Genomic DNA, 17,892 nt, shown 5'->3' with positions numbered 1-17,892 from the left:
GGAGGGATATAACACAAGAGGATTTTGATGATTTGTGTTCTCGTACTCCTTCACAACATTCATTCTCTCTGAAACTGGATAAATTTTATAAGGTGTCAGGTAAAATGAGTAGTTGGAAACATATGGATGATGGAATGAGATGGAGAATTTTCAGCAGAATAGAGGCAGGCCAATCGTAAGCGCAGGTGGCTACAGAGCTCAATGTAATGACAAGTGTTCTGCATTTTATGGAAACAGTTTCAGGACTCTGAATCCATACTGAGCAGGTCTGGACAATTGTTGACCAAGATTCACAGTGCTGTAGGCTACCACTGAAGCTCGAGTTTCATGGTCCGCAATTGCCAGAAGGCTTCATGAGATAAGACTATATGGAAAAGACCTACTGTTTGCATTTTCTCACTGCAGCACACAAGATAGCAAGCATATTTACCACAGTGCAGACAACATGCACCTTGGACCAGACTTATGTGGAGCACTGTGGTTTTTACATACGACTCAAAATTCAGCCTGGACACTGATTCTTGGCATACTTATATCTATAGAGAGCCTAGAACATAAGACCATACCCCTGCATAAAGAAAAAGATCATTACTATAGTGGAAGTCTAACAGTTTAGCAAGCATTAAATTGGATGATCATACATGCCTGCATGTGTTTGACAAAGGCTTCTTGACTGCTACGAGACACAGACAGGAGATCTTGCAGCCATATATTTGACTTTTCAGGGGCACATTTGGTTCTGGGTTTCTGGTAATGGATAACAAAGCTTGTCCACATAGGGCTCAGCTGGTTGACGATTACCTGGAAAATGAGAACATTCGACGCATGGATTGGCCAGCCAAATCTCTTGACTTTAAACCTATAGAGTATGGCTGGGACGATCATGGGAGAGCAGTTTCATCTCCCCACCATCTTCCAAAAAATACCAGAGTGAGATTTACTGCCACATGGACTCTAACTGCCTCCTGTCTACTATTTCACCCTACCACAACCTGTCTGGATGTCTGAGGGAACCATACCCCATATTACACTCATTTTCAGTTCGATATGATGTGAATTTTAGACATCTTTGCTCTATGAGCTTTGCTGATAATCATGTGTACCTAAAATGACTTTTAAATAGTACATCTCTTTCTCTGTTATAAATATATATTCAGACCAATCTATTAACCATATTCATTAAAATATGTCTATTGTTTATGTCTATTAGTTTTTTATCTATAGTAATATGTCTATTAGTTTTTTAGAAATTTGAAATAACATGCAAATTCTCTTAAATTTGCACAAATATATATTTGCCCCATTTTTCACTTAATGGGGAACAGTGTTTTATCGCATAGCTACCAACTTCAGACAAACAAATATAATTTTTCATTTTATACCTTGCACGTCAACAATATAGACAAAGCTTTATTGTGATCAGCGAGCTCTTGCAATTTCTGTGCAGTTTTAACACATGTCAGCAAATAAACATTTTTTATATACGTTTCTTTACTGCAGAAAAGAAAATGATGTACTGCAAATCAATGAAAAAAATTACACTATATATGCAGCTGAAGTCAGAGGATTTGGTAATCACGTAGTACATAGTGTATTCGGAAACTAAGTATCGTTTCATTCTAGTGCTGTCGCAGCGCTGTGGTAGGTGTCCCGCGCATGCGCACTAGTCTTTCTTGTTCACTGACTTTCAATTGTCGCCATTTTGGTTGCTCTATGTTGTGTTTTCAGTTTGTTGTGCACATTCAAAATGTTTAAGACAATTAATTCTCCCGCTGACTGTGAGATTCGTGCCTTGATTAAATTTTTGAACGCGAGGAATGTTAAACCGGCCGAAATTTATCATCAAGTGACAGAAGTTTATGGTGAATACGCGATAAGTGATGGAATGGTGAGAAGGTGGGTAAGAATGTTTAATGCAGGTCGAACAAATGTCCACGCCGAGGCTCGGAGTGGTCGGCCTTCTGTTGTCACCGATGATTTGGTAAGGAAAGTTGATGAAGCAATTCATGAGAACAGACGCTTCACAATGACAACTCTTTCAGAGACATTTCCACAAATTTCACGTACTGTTTTGTTCGAAATTGTGTCTGACCGCTTGAATTATCGCAAACTGTGCTCCCAATGGGTTCCAAAAATGCTCGCTGATGTTCACAAAACAAAGCGACTTGGTAGTGCCCTGACATTTCTCACGCGGTACAGTGATGAGGGAGAAAACTTTTTGAACCAAATTGTGACAGCTGATGAAACTTGGGTATGTCATTTCACACCAGAATCGAAACAACAATCGATGGAGTGGAGACACACTCATTCTCCGAAAAAACAAAAGTTCAAAGTGACAATGTCATCACAAAAAAATCATGTGCACTGTCTTCCGGGATAGGAAAAGCATTTTGCTTACTGAATTTCCTCCCAGAGGTGAAACCATTAATGTGGCACGATATTGTGAGACACTAACAAAACTAAGGCATGCCATTCAAAACGAATGAAGAGGAATGCTCAGTAAAGGAATTGTGTTGCTCCATGACAATGCTCGGCCCCATACTGCTGGTGTCACTCAATCATTAATTCGACAGTTTCATTGGGAGCAGTTCGATCATCCGCCGTACAGCCCGGACTTGGCGCCGTCCGACTACCACTTGTTCCTGCACATGAAGTGCAAGCTTGGTGGCAAGCGCTTTGGATCTGACGATGACATGAAAAATGCTGTGGAGTTGTGGTTATCGAAACTGGTGGGAAGTTTCTTTAACGATGGTATACAAAAACTGGTCACCCGCTATGACAAGTGTTTGATCACTGGCGGAAACTATGTTGAAAAATAGTTTAAGACATGTAATTTCATGTAAAAAATAAAATTGGATTCGAAAAAATTGTTTTACTTTTTTTTTTTTTTTTTTTTTTTTTTTTTTTTTCAAAACGGTACTTAGTTTCCGAATACGCCTCATATGTAATTTCTCTTTTTAGCTAGTAATTTATTTTGTAGATGGCAGGATTAAAATGGATTATTGTTTAAATCATTTCTTTTCCTTGCTATTTTATCACACTTTTGAATTTAAAATTAGCATTGCAGTGACACCATCTCAGAAATAAGTAAATAACTGAAAGTGATAGATCACATAATCATCCAGAATTCAATATGAAAAAAGTAGTTCCAGAAATTTACAGTGGGGGAATTCTGATGTTAATAATGCACCAGACAACTACAGATGTGAATACAATCGAAGATATGACTGGCAGTGAATCTCATTTGATGACATGACATTTTGGCAAGACAAATATCAGAACCATTATAATTTCAAAACTTCAGCAAAAACCTGAAGTGGTAAAACTTAGTAGTACTTTGGTACTAAAGCAACTGAATGATAAAAGTTTTGCAAACATTCATACTTAAGATTAGTTCTTTAAATGAAATAAAAACAAGTCTTTCTTCACATAACTCATCATTAGCTATTAAATGTGGAATGTTTTGTATAATGTTAACCAAATAAAATCATGCTTAAAGTGGAATGAGTCAGCAAGGTCATTACAAAAGATTTGGAACTACTCTGATATGCGCCCTCAAGTCGCCAAATATTTTTGGCGAGAAACTTCACCTTGCCATATTACTATCTAATTTTTTTGTCTACATTTTGAACTTTTAGCCTAAATTTTCTCCAAAAACGCGGTTTTCGCACATGCAAAAACTACGTTTTGAACACACAATTTAGCTAAAAATCCGAAACAAAAACAAAAAATTTAGATAGCAAAAACGTAAAGTTTCTAACCAAAAATATTTGACAAGAATCTATGTACACAGCGAAATGTTTTAACTTGAAAAAACATCTACGAATTGCACAATATAGGCAATGAACGAATCTACAAACTACGCACACCTCGCTTTAATAAATTAACATAACAAAAATAAATTTCAAAGAATACCATGTACACAGCGTCCTGTTTAAACTTAAAAAAAATTCTACGAATTGCACAATTTAGGCAAGGAAGGAATCTACGATCTACGCACTCCTCACTTTAATAAAATAACATAATAAATTTCAAATAATACTATGTAAACAGCGTTCTGTTTCAACTTTAAAAAACATCTACGAATTGTACAGTCTAGACACTAAACAACAAAATAAACTAAAATAAATTTCAAACAATTTAAAAAAACAACAACGAAAGAAATTCATACTAAAGAACATAACATTCTACAAAATAAGAACAAGGATAAAATAAAATGCACTTACCATGAATTAATACGTTTTTGAATACCAGAAATATAAATTTCATACCGCCTTTAACATGCCGCCACGATGTCACTATCGTATTTACATGACAGCCAGACACACTATCCAGAAAATTTATACTATGGTTCACAAATAAATAAAATCACAAATCCCTAGTTCTATCATGCACTGCCATTAAAAATAATCTCCCAGACCCTCTTTCCACACTTCCAAATACCCACTACCCCTCAATAGGATAGCCACAATCATATTTCCTTTTGCCGAACTTCAATTCAACAACTACTATTTTATCTTTCCCTCCCATCTTCTGAGACACAGAGGCGAACCAACGAGCTCCAGCAAAAGATTTTTCAACGTCAACAGGGTTGCCATAGAACACGCAATCGCGCCAAAAACCAGCGCAGAACACATATCGCCACATTTGGTGAAATTAGGGCGTATATTAGAATTGTACCAAAGATTTATACACAAAAAAAACCATGCTATATATCTGATAGACTAGAAGGAAAATCATGTAATAGATATGAATTGCTGCAACCAAATTAAACTACTGGATTTCACTGCTCACAAATAGCCAAACTGGAAAAAAAAAAAAAAAAAAAAGATTTGGCTACAAAAAATATTACATTATACAATGCTACGATAACACAAGTACCAATTTCAATGGAGGCTTGATACAAATCACTGCAATATGGATGGATTTTTGTACAATTATCATAGTCTAGATCTTGCATTCACAGGTTATCATCTGTTTACACCTTCACAGACCTTTTTAATGCTATAAATTTACCAAATATGAACTCCATCAAAACCACTTGGATTTACTAATGAGTTTTCACAGTCTACAAAAGAGGAATATTTCAGCTATCAGAATGACGGAAAAATGAATCATGCATAATTGATTAAGTATACTTTTGTATTTATGAATCAATTATTTTAAAAACACTAAGATATGGAATGAATATATGATACAAGCAATAGAATAATAAGGAGGTGTGGTGGTGTATTTAATTATGGCAAAGCACACTAGGGCTATCTGCCTAAGAGGAGGGATGCCTTTCGTGGAGGACTTTCTAAGGGAAACTGGCTCGTATACACGTTACACATGGGGAAAACCACGAAAACACCCATGCAGCCAGCCCGTTTGCGGGATTCGAACCTCGGACCGAACTACCAGTGTTCAGCGACTTTACCGCTCGGCCGCTGGTGGGCGAATAATAAGGAGAAAACTGTATTAAATTTTTATGCATATTTTAGATCAACATACCGATTTTTTCTATTCAAAATAATTTTTCATACTTACATATTTTTCTGTCCGCCATAAAATTAGCGGAAGTCTCGCCAAATTTGTACCATTCTGGTGGCAGTTTAAATGAGCACATCATTGTTTGTTTAGTTAGGAACCAACAGAATAAGTTGCAGATATAGCATAAAAAAATTGAATAAATATAAGTTTAGATTTAAGCCAATCATTCCAGTGAAAGTTTGGACAAAACTAACTCAAATAGATAACGATAGATACAATTATTTAATCAGTGCTACATGGAACCCAGCCAAAGTTCTTATGATTGTGTTTCCATGTCATGCTTATTAATTAGAGGCACTAAATTTGCCTTGTTTGGTAATGGATTTTGCTTGTTAAAAATTATCATAGGAAAATATGTAAGTTCCTTATTTTGTTTCCTTATTTTGCAAAACAGTGGTATTTGAAGTTGATACATTAACCAATTAAAAACAAAAAATAAAGAAAGCAAAACTGTACCAAGAAAAGGAAAGGTTTAACCATATCATTATGGCTTCCATTATTTAAATGGTGCCATAAGCCTTCATGTTTGTAAACTGCACTAAAGCAGCAAACATGCTTGGAGCCAATGAGCAAATGGTGACCAAACAATTAGTAGTCCTAACCACAGTCCCTTATAGTCCATCTAACATGAGAACAACTCTGAGCAGAACGGCCATTCGGTCAAAGGCAAACTTCTCCGAGACATCGATCTCAAAAGAAATTACAAGTGGTCAGTTCCACAGCGATCTTTTCAAGGAGCTCCACAAATCTTTGAGTTCCTGACAGCCCCAGAAACATGGTCCTAAACTGTCATACTATTGCTGACTGAAACATGCATAAAATCTTTACCATGCCCTGCAGCTATCTAATATAATTACAGAACCTGCTTCCCTTAATGACTTCAAGAAAAATCGCTTAATTCTTTTTAATGGGACAAAAACCAGCCAGACGCCCTTTCAATGCCTTCATATACAGCCTGGTTCCATTTTACTATGATTATATTTCTACTTTCCAAACTTTCTTTAAAGACAATTACAGATTTCAAACCATCTGAGGCAATTATTGAACCTTACTTCATGTTTCTCTTGATAAATTTGAGAAGAGTTATCTTCCTTCTCTAAAGTTTTGGGAAAAAAAAAAAAGTCACACCCCTTTCAGGTTCCATTCACTCTTATACTATGATTATATTTTTGTTTTCTAAACTGGCTTTCATCAAGTTCAACGATCATATTACTTTCATACACACACATTCTTGCAAAAATTCGACTCTCGGCAAAAATTTATCCTATCTATCACACATTTTTCTGAGACAGTAATCTCAAAAGAAATGAAATCATGGGTGGTCAGCTCTATGCAAATATCTTTTAATGAAGCTCCATAAACTTTTAATCAAGTTTGCAAAGAGCCTTTAAAGGCAGTTTCTTTAATGTCATTGTTGATAATAACTCAAAAAATTAAGAAATAATATACTACGCATTCAAATATATAAGATAAACCTTTTATATTGCTAATTTTCAATACCTTTACTAAAAGATAAATTCCTTCCCACAGATGCCTGTCCATATGACAGGAATAAAATCATTTTTGCAATTTTCCACATTTTTCAATAGGGAAAAATCATAATAAAATAAAAAAAATAAAGGGCTTCCGATTGAATCAAGAGAAAAAGATTTGGTATCACAAAAGTAGAAAAGGCATTTCCTTATTATTATGGCTCCAGTTATTAAATAGTACCATGAGCCTTCTTGTTAGGAAACTGCACTAAAGTAGTGACCACACTTGAAGTTCTAGGAAAACCATGGTCAAACAATACTAAACATAGTTATTTGAAGTCCACCCGATAAAGGGTTTCGAGTTGGGTGGTTGCTTTGTCGCACTTCATTAACATGAGAGCTCTTTACGCTGTTTAAATAATAGAGGCTGTAAAATAATAAAATACTACTGCAGAAAATTCCAATAACTTGGTTTTCACTGCTTTTTCCAAAATCTCTAATAAATATGAGAAAACTATCAGAATCTTCTTGCAAAATGTCTCTTGTAACGAGGGCCATCCAGGAAGTAGATTACGTTTCCGTCTGTGTCCGCTAGGGGTGGGGCTAGCGCGGCCATCTTGGGGTCAGAGCGTTGCGCAGCTCAGTCTGCATCTAGCCGTGCTAGTGAGAGGTTCGTGCTGTGCTCCGTTCAGATACTGTGACGGTTTGAAATGTCTGCGTTAATTGAAAATCCCGCGAGCTGCGAGGTGCGCTCAGTAATAAGGTTTCTGACTGCAAAAAACTGTAAACCAATAGAAATCTATCGGCAGCTTCGTGAAGTGTATGGGAACAATATTATCACTGAAGGTGGAGTGCGTCAGTGGGTCATAAGATTTCAAAATGGCCGAACCAATGTTCACGACGAAGATCGAAGTGGGAGACCCAGCATAGTGACCGCCGAACTTCTCGAAAAAGTCGATGCTAAAGTCCGTGAAAATCGAAATTTCACAATAACGGAACTTTCTTTGAGTTTTCCACAAATTTCGCGAAGTTTGTTGCACGAAATCATCAGCGAAAAGCTTGGTTACCACAAGTTTTGTGCAAGATGGAAGGCAAGAAGAGGTAACGAAGTGGTTGAAGGCGCAGGCGGCCGAATTTTTCGACGAAGGAATTTCCAAGCTCGTACATCGCTACGATAAATGCCTTAATTTGTATGGTGACTATGTAGAAAAGTAGTATTTGAGTGTGGCTTTCATCTGTATATAATAAAATTTGTTTCCTATACTTTGTTTATTTTTTTATTCCAAAACGTAATCTACTTTCTGGATAGCCCTCGTATATTAACACCAGTAAAATATTTTTTATTTTGTCCTGGACTTTTCTACATTTTTAACATAACTTGCCTACTTAATGAGAGTGAAAATTAAAGATTTTTTCTAGCCAATTTAGAAAAAAGGGAAAAAGCTGAACATATATGTGAATGTTTTGAAAGAATTGCCTCCCCCCCCCAAAAAAAATATCATGAAAAAATAGATAAACAAAATTAAGTTTTACGTAATCTGGGCAGTGAATTTTTTTATTTTTTATTCTGAAAATGAAAAGCAAAAATATTTGAACTCTCTACATAAAATATACAATATCTGAACTCTCTACATAAATACAGGATCTCACCAGATTTAGAATATTTTAATTGGTTCAGCAGACTTTTTTTTTTTTTTTTCCCAAGAATATCCTCCCTTTTTTTCAAATGTTCTACTCGTATCTTTGGTCCTTAGTGAGTGAGTGAGTGAGTGATTATGGCGCAAAAACCAGAGATGATTATGACGCGCCTAACAAAAGATGAGATGATTACAATTGATGACATTAAAATTCAATAAATAAAAACAAGTAGATAAATGTACCAAATCCAGAGGATGAAGTCATATAAAAACAAGTTAAAAGCACATATTAACATTCAAGACACAGTCTTCAAAACAAATTACATTTGGTAATAAAAGCCAATCTCTTTTAAATAATAAAATAAATTAGAATTGACCTCTCTTCCGATTAAACGGTCGAGAGGTAAGTCACAGCTATTAAAATATTTCTGGCGAAGACTATTAAAACATTGACACTCAATTAAAATATGACGAACAGATAAACAAACATTACAATTAAAACAAACAGGCTCATTTTCAGCTTTAAGAAGATAGCTATGTGTGACTCTGGTATGACCAATTCTGAGTCGAGTCAAAAGAACGTCCTCTTTACGATTTCCAGCAAAATCCCAATGCTCAATTCTAGGTTTGATGTTTCTCAACTTGTTGTGATGCTGAACATCCCAAATTTGCTGCCATTTTTTTCGTATCTTTCCCTTGATGACACAGCAGATGTCTCTAAAAGGGATAAGGCGACTGGACAGTTCGACAGCAGATTTTGCCGCGATGTCTGCAAGCTCGTTTCCCTTTATTCCCGTATGCCCGGGAACCCAGCAGTACAGGATTTCATATCCTCGTATCATTAAATTTCTATGAATTTTGAGAACATCCACTACCACAGGATTCTGAGCGTTGGGAAAAGCTTCCAAGGATTTAAGAGCACTATACGAGTCTGTGTAAACTATGAACTTTTTGTGGCAGAGCTTTGAGATGTACAAAAGAGCATAATATATTGCAGTTAGTTCAGATGTTAGGACAGAGAAAGCATGGTGCAGGCATCTGCCCTCTATGTAATTTTCAAATACAAAAGCCATCCCGACATGATCATTTGACTTTGATCCATCTGTGTATATCGGATAATAACTGCTATATTTGTGCCTGTGCTCAGCGAAAAGTTGTCTGTAAACGATCTCGTTAGTGCTCGCCTTTACGTGATGTTTAAAAACATCAAGAAGCTGGATCCGTGAATTTTCCCAAGGTGGAATTTCAAAATTCTGTACTGCTTGGGGGTGCATATCAGAGAGGGAGAGTTCCTCAATGACAGGGCGAACTCTTAAAGGGAAAGTAGGAACACAGGATGGACGTGTTTCAAATAATGTGTTACACTCATTATCAAGTAAGCACAGCTTATTGGGATGTTCAGGTTGAGATAGAGTATTAAAATATTGCAAAAGGGACAATTGCTCACGCCTCAGATGAAGTGATGGTTCGTTACAGTCAACATATAGGCTCTGCACAGGAGAAGTCCTGAAAGCTCCTGAACAAATCCGCAGACCTTGATGGTGAACAGGATCCAGTTTTAACAAAACAGATGAGCGAGCGGATCCATAAACAACTGAGCCATAGTCCAGTTTAGAGCGGATAAGCGCTCTGTAAATGCGAAGCATGGAGCAACGCTCTGCACCCCAGCAGGTGTTCGCCAACACTTTTAAAATATTTAGTGTTTTTAGACACTTCTTTCTCAGGTTTAAAACATGAGAAAGGAAAGTCAATTTTCGGTCGAACGTCACTCCTAAAAATTTTACTTCAGGCGCAACTGGAATAATTGTACCATTCAAGTATAACTCAGGTTCAGGATGGAGACCTCGCTTCCTACAAAAGTGCACGCAGACAGTTTTCTGTTTCGAAAATGTAAATCCCTGTTTGTCTGACCATTCTTGGATCTTAATCAGAGCCATCTGCAGTTGCCTCTCTACATATCTCATGTCTGCTCCTCGACAGCTAATCTGCAGATCATCAACATATAGAGATCCCAAGATGGTGGGAGGAAGTTCTTTTAGTACAGAATTTATTTTTAAACTAAACAGGGTTACACTGAGCACACAGCCTTGAGGCACACCCTCTTCCTGTTCAAAAACATCCGAAAAAACAGAGCCAATTCTTACTTGAAAAGTTCTAGTGTTCAAGAAATTTTGAATGAAAATTGGTAGGTTGCCGCGCAAGCCACTCTCGTGAAGATCCCGGAGTATACCGTATCTCCATGCCTTATCATAAGCTTTTTCAATGTCGAAGAATATCGAGACAAGGTGGCTTCTTCTTACAAATGCTTTTCGAATAGATGTCTCTAAGAGGAGCATGTTATCTACAGTTGTTCTTCCCTTTCGAAAACCACTCTGATAAGGCGATATAATATCATTCTTTTCCAAGAAGTAGACTAGGCGGCTGTTTACCATCTTTTCAAACAGTTTGCAAACACAGCTGGTAAGGGCAATTGGCCGATAGTTCGAGGGATTCCTCGGGTCTTTCCCTGGCTTCGCAATAGGAATGACAATAGCTCTCCTCCATGCACTGGGAAATGTACGCTCCTTCCACACTCTATTGTAAAGTGTGAGAAGGGCACTCAGTGACTTACAGGACAGATGCTTTAGCATTTCATAATACACGCCATCCAGACCCGGACAAGACCTATGTGTCTGCAACAAAGCTCTCTTTAGTTCAACCATAGTAAAGTCTCTATTGTACGGCTCAAAGTTGGAAGAGTTGAAAGCGATGGGATTTTTCTCAGAGCGTTGCTTGATAGAAAGAAATGCAGGTGAGTAATTTCGGCTGGAAGAAACGGCAGCAAATGTCTCACCAATTGTATTTGCAATTTTTTCTATGGAGCTAATCACTCGGCCATCTTTTTCCAGAAAGGAAAGTGAGTGGTCTTTGTACATTCCGCATGCTTTTCGAACTCTTTCCCAAACCCGCTTACTAGGCGTAGAGGATGTTATTGAGGACACATATGAAATCCAGGAATCCCTCTGGCTCTGCCTTCTTACTTTCCGTGCATTTGCTTTGGCTCTTTTAAAAGCTATGAGGTTTCGCAGAGTAGGATATCTACGAAAAATACCCCATGCTTTTTTCTGTTTTTTCAGTGCTTCATGACAGTCGCGATTCCACCACGGTTTCGAATATTTTAGTGTTTTTCCTGATGTTCTAGGAATCGAAAGCATAGCTGCCTGAATAATAGTATTAGTAACAGCTTCAACAGCGTCATCGATATGCACACCTTCTACCATTTCCTCTGTCAGCTCTGCAACGGAAGAGAAGAGTTCCCAGTCTGCCCTGTCCAGGATAAAACGAGGGACTCTCGACACGGGGTTTGCTCCTCTTCGTGCAAGAGACACAAAAATAGGATAATGATCGCTGTTGTACAGGTCATTTCCGACACTAAAAGTGCAAAATGGCAACAGAGATGGTGAACAGATGGCAAGATCGAGAGCGTGGAATGTCCTTGAAGGCTCATGGAAGTACGTATCTTGCCCATTATTTAGGAGACAAAGGCTATGATCTTCGATCATCTGCTCTATTTGTCTTCCTCGGCAATTTGTATCTTTACTTCCCCAGAGTGGACTATGGCCGTTAAAATCTCCTATTATGATAAAAGGCTCAGGCAGCTGCTCTATTAGATTATTTAAATCTTGCTGATAAATGTGCTCATTTGGAGGCAAATACAAAGAAACAAATGAAACAATAATATCAAAATTTATTTGAGTAGCGACAACTTGGAGGGATGTCGTCAAAGGAAGTACATTTGAGGGATAATCCAGTGAGGAGAGGAGACCTACACCTCCACTGGCACGCTCACCTGCAATGTTATCCTTCCTGACGAAAGAAAACCTCCGAAGTTTTGCATGGTGTTCAGGTTTCAAATTTGTTTCCTGTATTGCTAAGCACACAGGATGATACACATTTATTATAGATTTGATGTCAAGGAAATTTCGGTGGAAACCGCGACAGTTCCATGACATGAGGGTGGCCATTATGAATGGTTTTTGTTTTTTCTGTGCTGTTCTTTTGTTTTTCGTGGAAGTAGATGCCTGGGAACTTCTAGACCCTCTTCTACTTCCATAAAGTCTGAATCCGCAGATTCAGAAATCATATCATCAAAAGAGCTATTGCTGTGACTTCTATTTTTATTGGATATTTTATGTGTAGAAGTTTTGGGCTTACTTTGAATAACTGTTTCTTTCTTTTGTACTATATGGGTTGCATTTTCTTTTTGCTTGTTGGATGTAGACGGATGGGTTTTATTTGCTAGGGTCTGTGTGCCTATTGATGTTTGGGTGGCGACTGTACGAGATGATTTTACAGCACTGGCGTATGATGTATTTGGTCGAAGCTGTGTGCTCTGGACTAATCTTCTGGCTTCGGCATATGAGATGTTCCTCGTAAACTTTGCAGTCTGCACTTCTTTTTCCAATTTCCATTTTGGGCAGAGGCGTGAAAATGCTGGGTGCTCACCCTTGCAATTTATACAAAGAGGCGCAGCCGTACAATTTTCAGAATCGTGGCCAATCTGTGAGCATCGGGCGCATGTAAGGCTGCCACGACAAGACGTCTTAGAATGGCCGAAACGCTGGCATTGGAAACATCGCATAGGGTTTGGAATATAAGGTCTTACAGGAATATTTAGATATCCGGCCTTAATATTCTTGGGCAGATCAGGCGTGTTGAAGGTAAGGATCACGTGTTTCGTGTCTATCAACTTACCTTCTTTACGCATCTTGATCCGCCTTACACCGCAGACATTTTGTTCGGAGAGCTCAGAAGCGATCTCTTCTTCAGAAACATACAGAAGGTCGAATTCTGAGATTACACCCCGACAATAGTTGAGTGACTTATGTGGTGTTACAGTCACATTCGCTTGCCCAAGTTTAGTTATCTGAAGTAAAGAAGCAGACTGGGTGGCTGAGGTTGTATCAATAAGCAGGTCTCCGGAGCGGAGACGCTTTATATTTCTCGGCTCACCAATACAGGACTGGATGTATTTGTTTATTACGAAAGGAGACATCTTATGCATTTCGCCAGAAGGACTAGAGATGACTAGGAAACGGGGAATATTGTTATGATTTTTTTCATTTGTATCTGTACGTAATTTTTTTGCAGTAGACTTTTCAGAAGTAGGTTGAGTGAGAGGTTGAGTGAGTGGTTGAGTGAGTGGTTGAGTGAGTGGTTTAGCAGTAGACGTTTCAGAAATAGGTTGAATGACTGGTTTAACAGTTGATGTTTCAGAACTAGGTTGAGTGACTGGTTTAGGAGTAGAAGTTTCAGAACTAGGTTGAGTGACAGGAGTGATTTGAGTGACTTGAGTGACAGGATTGACTTGAGTGACTGGAGTTACCTCGAAATCTTTTATTAAGTAAATATGAGAAGCCATAGTGAAAGAATAAAGATTCGGGTCCGACGGCCCCGCCCACCACGGAGCCCAACAAGGGAACACAGATTCCTGTGTTAGGGCTAGCCGGACCTATACGCAAACTGAAGCCCCACAGTCGGCTTTCCCGAAAGCAGGTACTCCCGAGAGCTTGACCCCAAGCCACTGACACAAGGACTAGTGACCAGCCGATTGACACCCGTGAGGACGACTAAGGTGCCTCCCGTTTAGCTGAAGCAGAGGCCAAAGCAGTGTGTTGGGGACAGTACCTCGCCCCTCAACTACCAGGACCCTCCTTTCCAGCGACACGGGTCTCCACGCACGGCAAACACGTGGGCAGTTTTCTCCCCACTTGAAAACTAGAAACAAGGTCTGTTCCAGCCTCTCGTGACGAGCCCCAAACTCCGTAGAGAGAAACCACAAGGGAGAAGGGAAGGGAAAAAGATCCAGCCAAGAGGAGAGGAGACGGAAAAGAGGATAGATCACTGGGGCTCCAGGATCGTGACACCCGTCTCACCAAGAAGATGATCCCCTGAAGGGCTAGGGTACCTCGGGATTGCCACACCCGTACTCACAAAAGTGAGCCCCCTGAGGGAGTTTGGTCCTTAACAATGATAAATTTTCAGATAACAGTGAGTGGAAGTGCGAGTTTTATGAAGATCAAGCTTTGACATTTTTTTTTATGGTCATCTTTTCATCACAGTAAGTTCAAGTATGACTGTAAAATTTGTGCCAAAGTTCAAGAAACTCTTTTTCACTGCAAATAAGATGGTACTTTGTTTATAACACCTATTTTAAAAAACTGTACAAAAAAGCAATCAAATTTTGAAATTTTCATTCTGGAGTGGCCGATTGTTTCTCATTATTTACATAATGAATTTATGATGACTTTGTTATATGCTGCATGGTTTAAATTCTATACTCATCCACAATGTTAATTCCCACACTGAATGGAAGTTAAAAAAAAAAAGTTAGAAATGTCAAATAAGAAAAATTAACGATAATCTGCACATTTTCATCGAAATTAAGGACACTTTAGGGCCAAACATCGTTACCAAAAACTTAAAATTCTTGAGGACTTTTAAGAACAGTACAAACCCTGTATTACAGTATTTTTTATTCATATAAAAATACAGGAAGAAAGAAAAAAATCATAGTTATGATCATAACAAAGCCATCAAAGGCTGGCAACGGGTGATACTTCCTAGCAAAATAGTTTTAGATTATGCCTAGAAAATAAATACGTTACATAATGAAAAAATAAATACATTAAATAATGAAATAAATAGAATAAAAATCCTACATAATTTTTCAATATAAAAAATCATATGTTAATTTCTATTACCTTGACAGCAATTCATACTGTGCCATTTCTTCTATACAGAGAAGTTCATGCTGTCTTGCAGTATAATTATTTTTTGTTAATACAGGTTCCAGTACTGACTGAGTTACAGTAAATTTTGCACTATTCGGAGCTGGATAGCATGAAAGGAGACATTCTTCTTGATCACCTAAGGAATATGGACGATTTTCAAATGGAACCACAGTGACATCACTACTGCTCCAACGCTCAATGAAGGATACAGCAGTATCTTTTGCCTGCTGAAGTTTTTCCATATTTGACAGAGATACTACATCTACACAGAGTTTCTGAACTAAAACTGGTTCAAATCCAAAATCAAATACAACAGCTTGTCGGAATGTGCCATAAATACAGGTAGCAAAGCGAACCTAAAGAAAACATTAATTCAATAATTTAAGACTACATGAAAAAACACAGGAATTTCCCTCCCATCAGTATTTTAAATAAAAAATGCCAAATATGCAAACAAAAAACATATAGTAAAATACTGTATATATATTTCATATTGTTTCTCAATTAGGATTTCTAAGAATCTTATTTTTTAAAGAAATTATCAATGATTCTGTTGTTAGAATACTGATGAATAGGTTAATCATATAATGCTTCTGCAGAGATTTATTACAATATGATTATTTTGATGATACAAAGGTTAAAAAATATTTTTTAATTAAAAAAAATTCAAAATCATTGATCCAACATAACTACAAAAATATTCATAAAATTAATTCTTTAAAAGATTAATATAAAACAAATACAATCAAATACCGAAAATCCGCTGACCTGAAATCCAACAACTCCTAAAATCCTTGTTACCTCTCAAAATATAAACATTCAATTTATAGGTTCCAGAAACCGCGACATTGAGTACGAAATATCGCTCTAATCTGCATCGAGGTAAAAAAGCAGACGATTCACTCGACTCTTCTTTCAACTTCACGATTCACAATGTTGTATTTTCTGAGCTTTGTTATTTCACGAGATTATTTAGTGCTGCCTTTTTTTTTTTTTAATCCAGATATTTTGTGGATAAATTAAGAATATTTTAAATTTCAGCTCTTTTTAATACAATTACAGATAAGAAACGCACTCATGCTTGCAACGTTGAAAAACATAAACACGTTGCATTGACGGTAATGCAAAAAGTGAAAATTCTGCAAAAGATGGAGGCAGGTGCTACTCCTCGGCTTACAGCAGAATCGTATGGAATTGCGACACGATTGTGTACAATATATGGAAAAATAAAGAAAAGCTGTTGAAATTTTACAGCAACAGTGATTCTAACACCGGAATCCGAAACCGGAAATCTTTGCACGAGGCGAAATTGGCAAACCTGGATGTTGTGTATATATAATACAACGAATAATATAATCAATTTATATATGTAATAATAATTTAATTTATATATGTATAATAAGTTATTGCAGCAATGCATATAATAATTTAATTAAATGTATCTAATATACCTTATTTATTTTGCACTTTTAGTCTAAATATCATGATTTATCTTCTCTGTTCTGAAATTCGCAAAATCCTAAAATCTGCACAACCTCTGATCCCAAGCTTTCCCGATTTCTGGACTTCTACTGTACTTATTTAATCGCCACAACCATTATTATAGATAAATTCAAGTAAAAAATTACACCTTCACACATGTGTAAAAATATGTCTTGCATGGAATTAATTACCAGACAGTCATGATGATTAAAACTAATAAATAACATTGCTTGCTTTCATTTCTCATGGAAATTCACTTTGTTCCCATATTTTTAACTAATGACTAAATGCAGAATAAACGCAACAAAGAAAACTGTTTTGATAGACCTAATTTCAAACAAAATTAGCCTATTCTTCCCTAATGATTGCAATTGTTAAGTTAAATCAATTTTATTGAATAATATTATATTTTATCATAATTACACTAAATTAAAAACATAATCTACAAAGTAATAAAAAATTTACTCATTTTAAGCCACTTTTAATTATACTGAAATAATTTTTTTAGGAAAATTATTTTTGGTACTGTAAACCCCACCAAAAATTAAAAAGTCATAAAAAGTATTTATGAGACAAAGCAGTATGCTGCCAAAATAGTTTTAGTCAACCCACAATGTCACTAAAAAGTATTTTGCATGACAATGCAGATATGTGCGTAGCACATCTGTTTTTCCTAGTGAGCAATACCCAAGTTGTAGGATACCAAGTTTGTGCAATTCTTATTCTTTAAGTGAAAACGGATTGCTGTGTACAAGAGAACAACAATGCATAAGAGAAGTCCCAGGTATGCACATAACGCATCTGTTTTGGCTGCAATACCAAAGTTGTACAATGTGGTGGAGTTTATGCAATTCACTGACATTTTCAGCAAAGAAAACTAATCACTGTATTCAAGGAGAGAAAACAATGATAAAAAAAAAAAAAAAAAAGGATTTTTTTGGGAGGTAAAAAAGGTGTTTTATGACAAATATCCCTAATTTTTTTAATTTTAATGAT

The 17,892-nt window shown here is 36.9% G+C and overlaps 1 protein-coding gene across 1 annotated transcript in view; it reads right to left on the bottom strand.

Annotated features, from left to right (window-relative positions):
* Positions 1-17,892, bottom strand: part of Helz (Helicase with zinc finger) — an 80,660-nt gene that overhangs the window by 39,534 nt on the left and 23,234 nt on the right. Inside the window, exon 5 of the mRNA XM_035359487.2 lies at positions 15,385-15,770. Within this exon, the coding sequence (XP_035215378.1) occupies positions 15,385-15,770 (386 nt within the window). The remainder of the gene's footprint in view (positions 1-15,384; positions 15,771-17,892) is intronic.

This window comes from Stegodyphus dumicola, chromosome 6 (genome assembly GCF_044657685.1).
Source record: "Stegodyphus dumicola isolate Sdum_Otavi_A_Nest chromosome 6, ASM4465768v1".
NCBI classification, from domain to species: domain Eukaryota; kingdom Metazoa; phylum Arthropoda; class Arachnida; order Araneae; family Eresidae; genus Stegodyphus; species Stegodyphus dumicola.
Note: the sequence above shows the minus strand (reverse complement) of the source record. Positions and strands in the feature narration are given on the sequence as shown.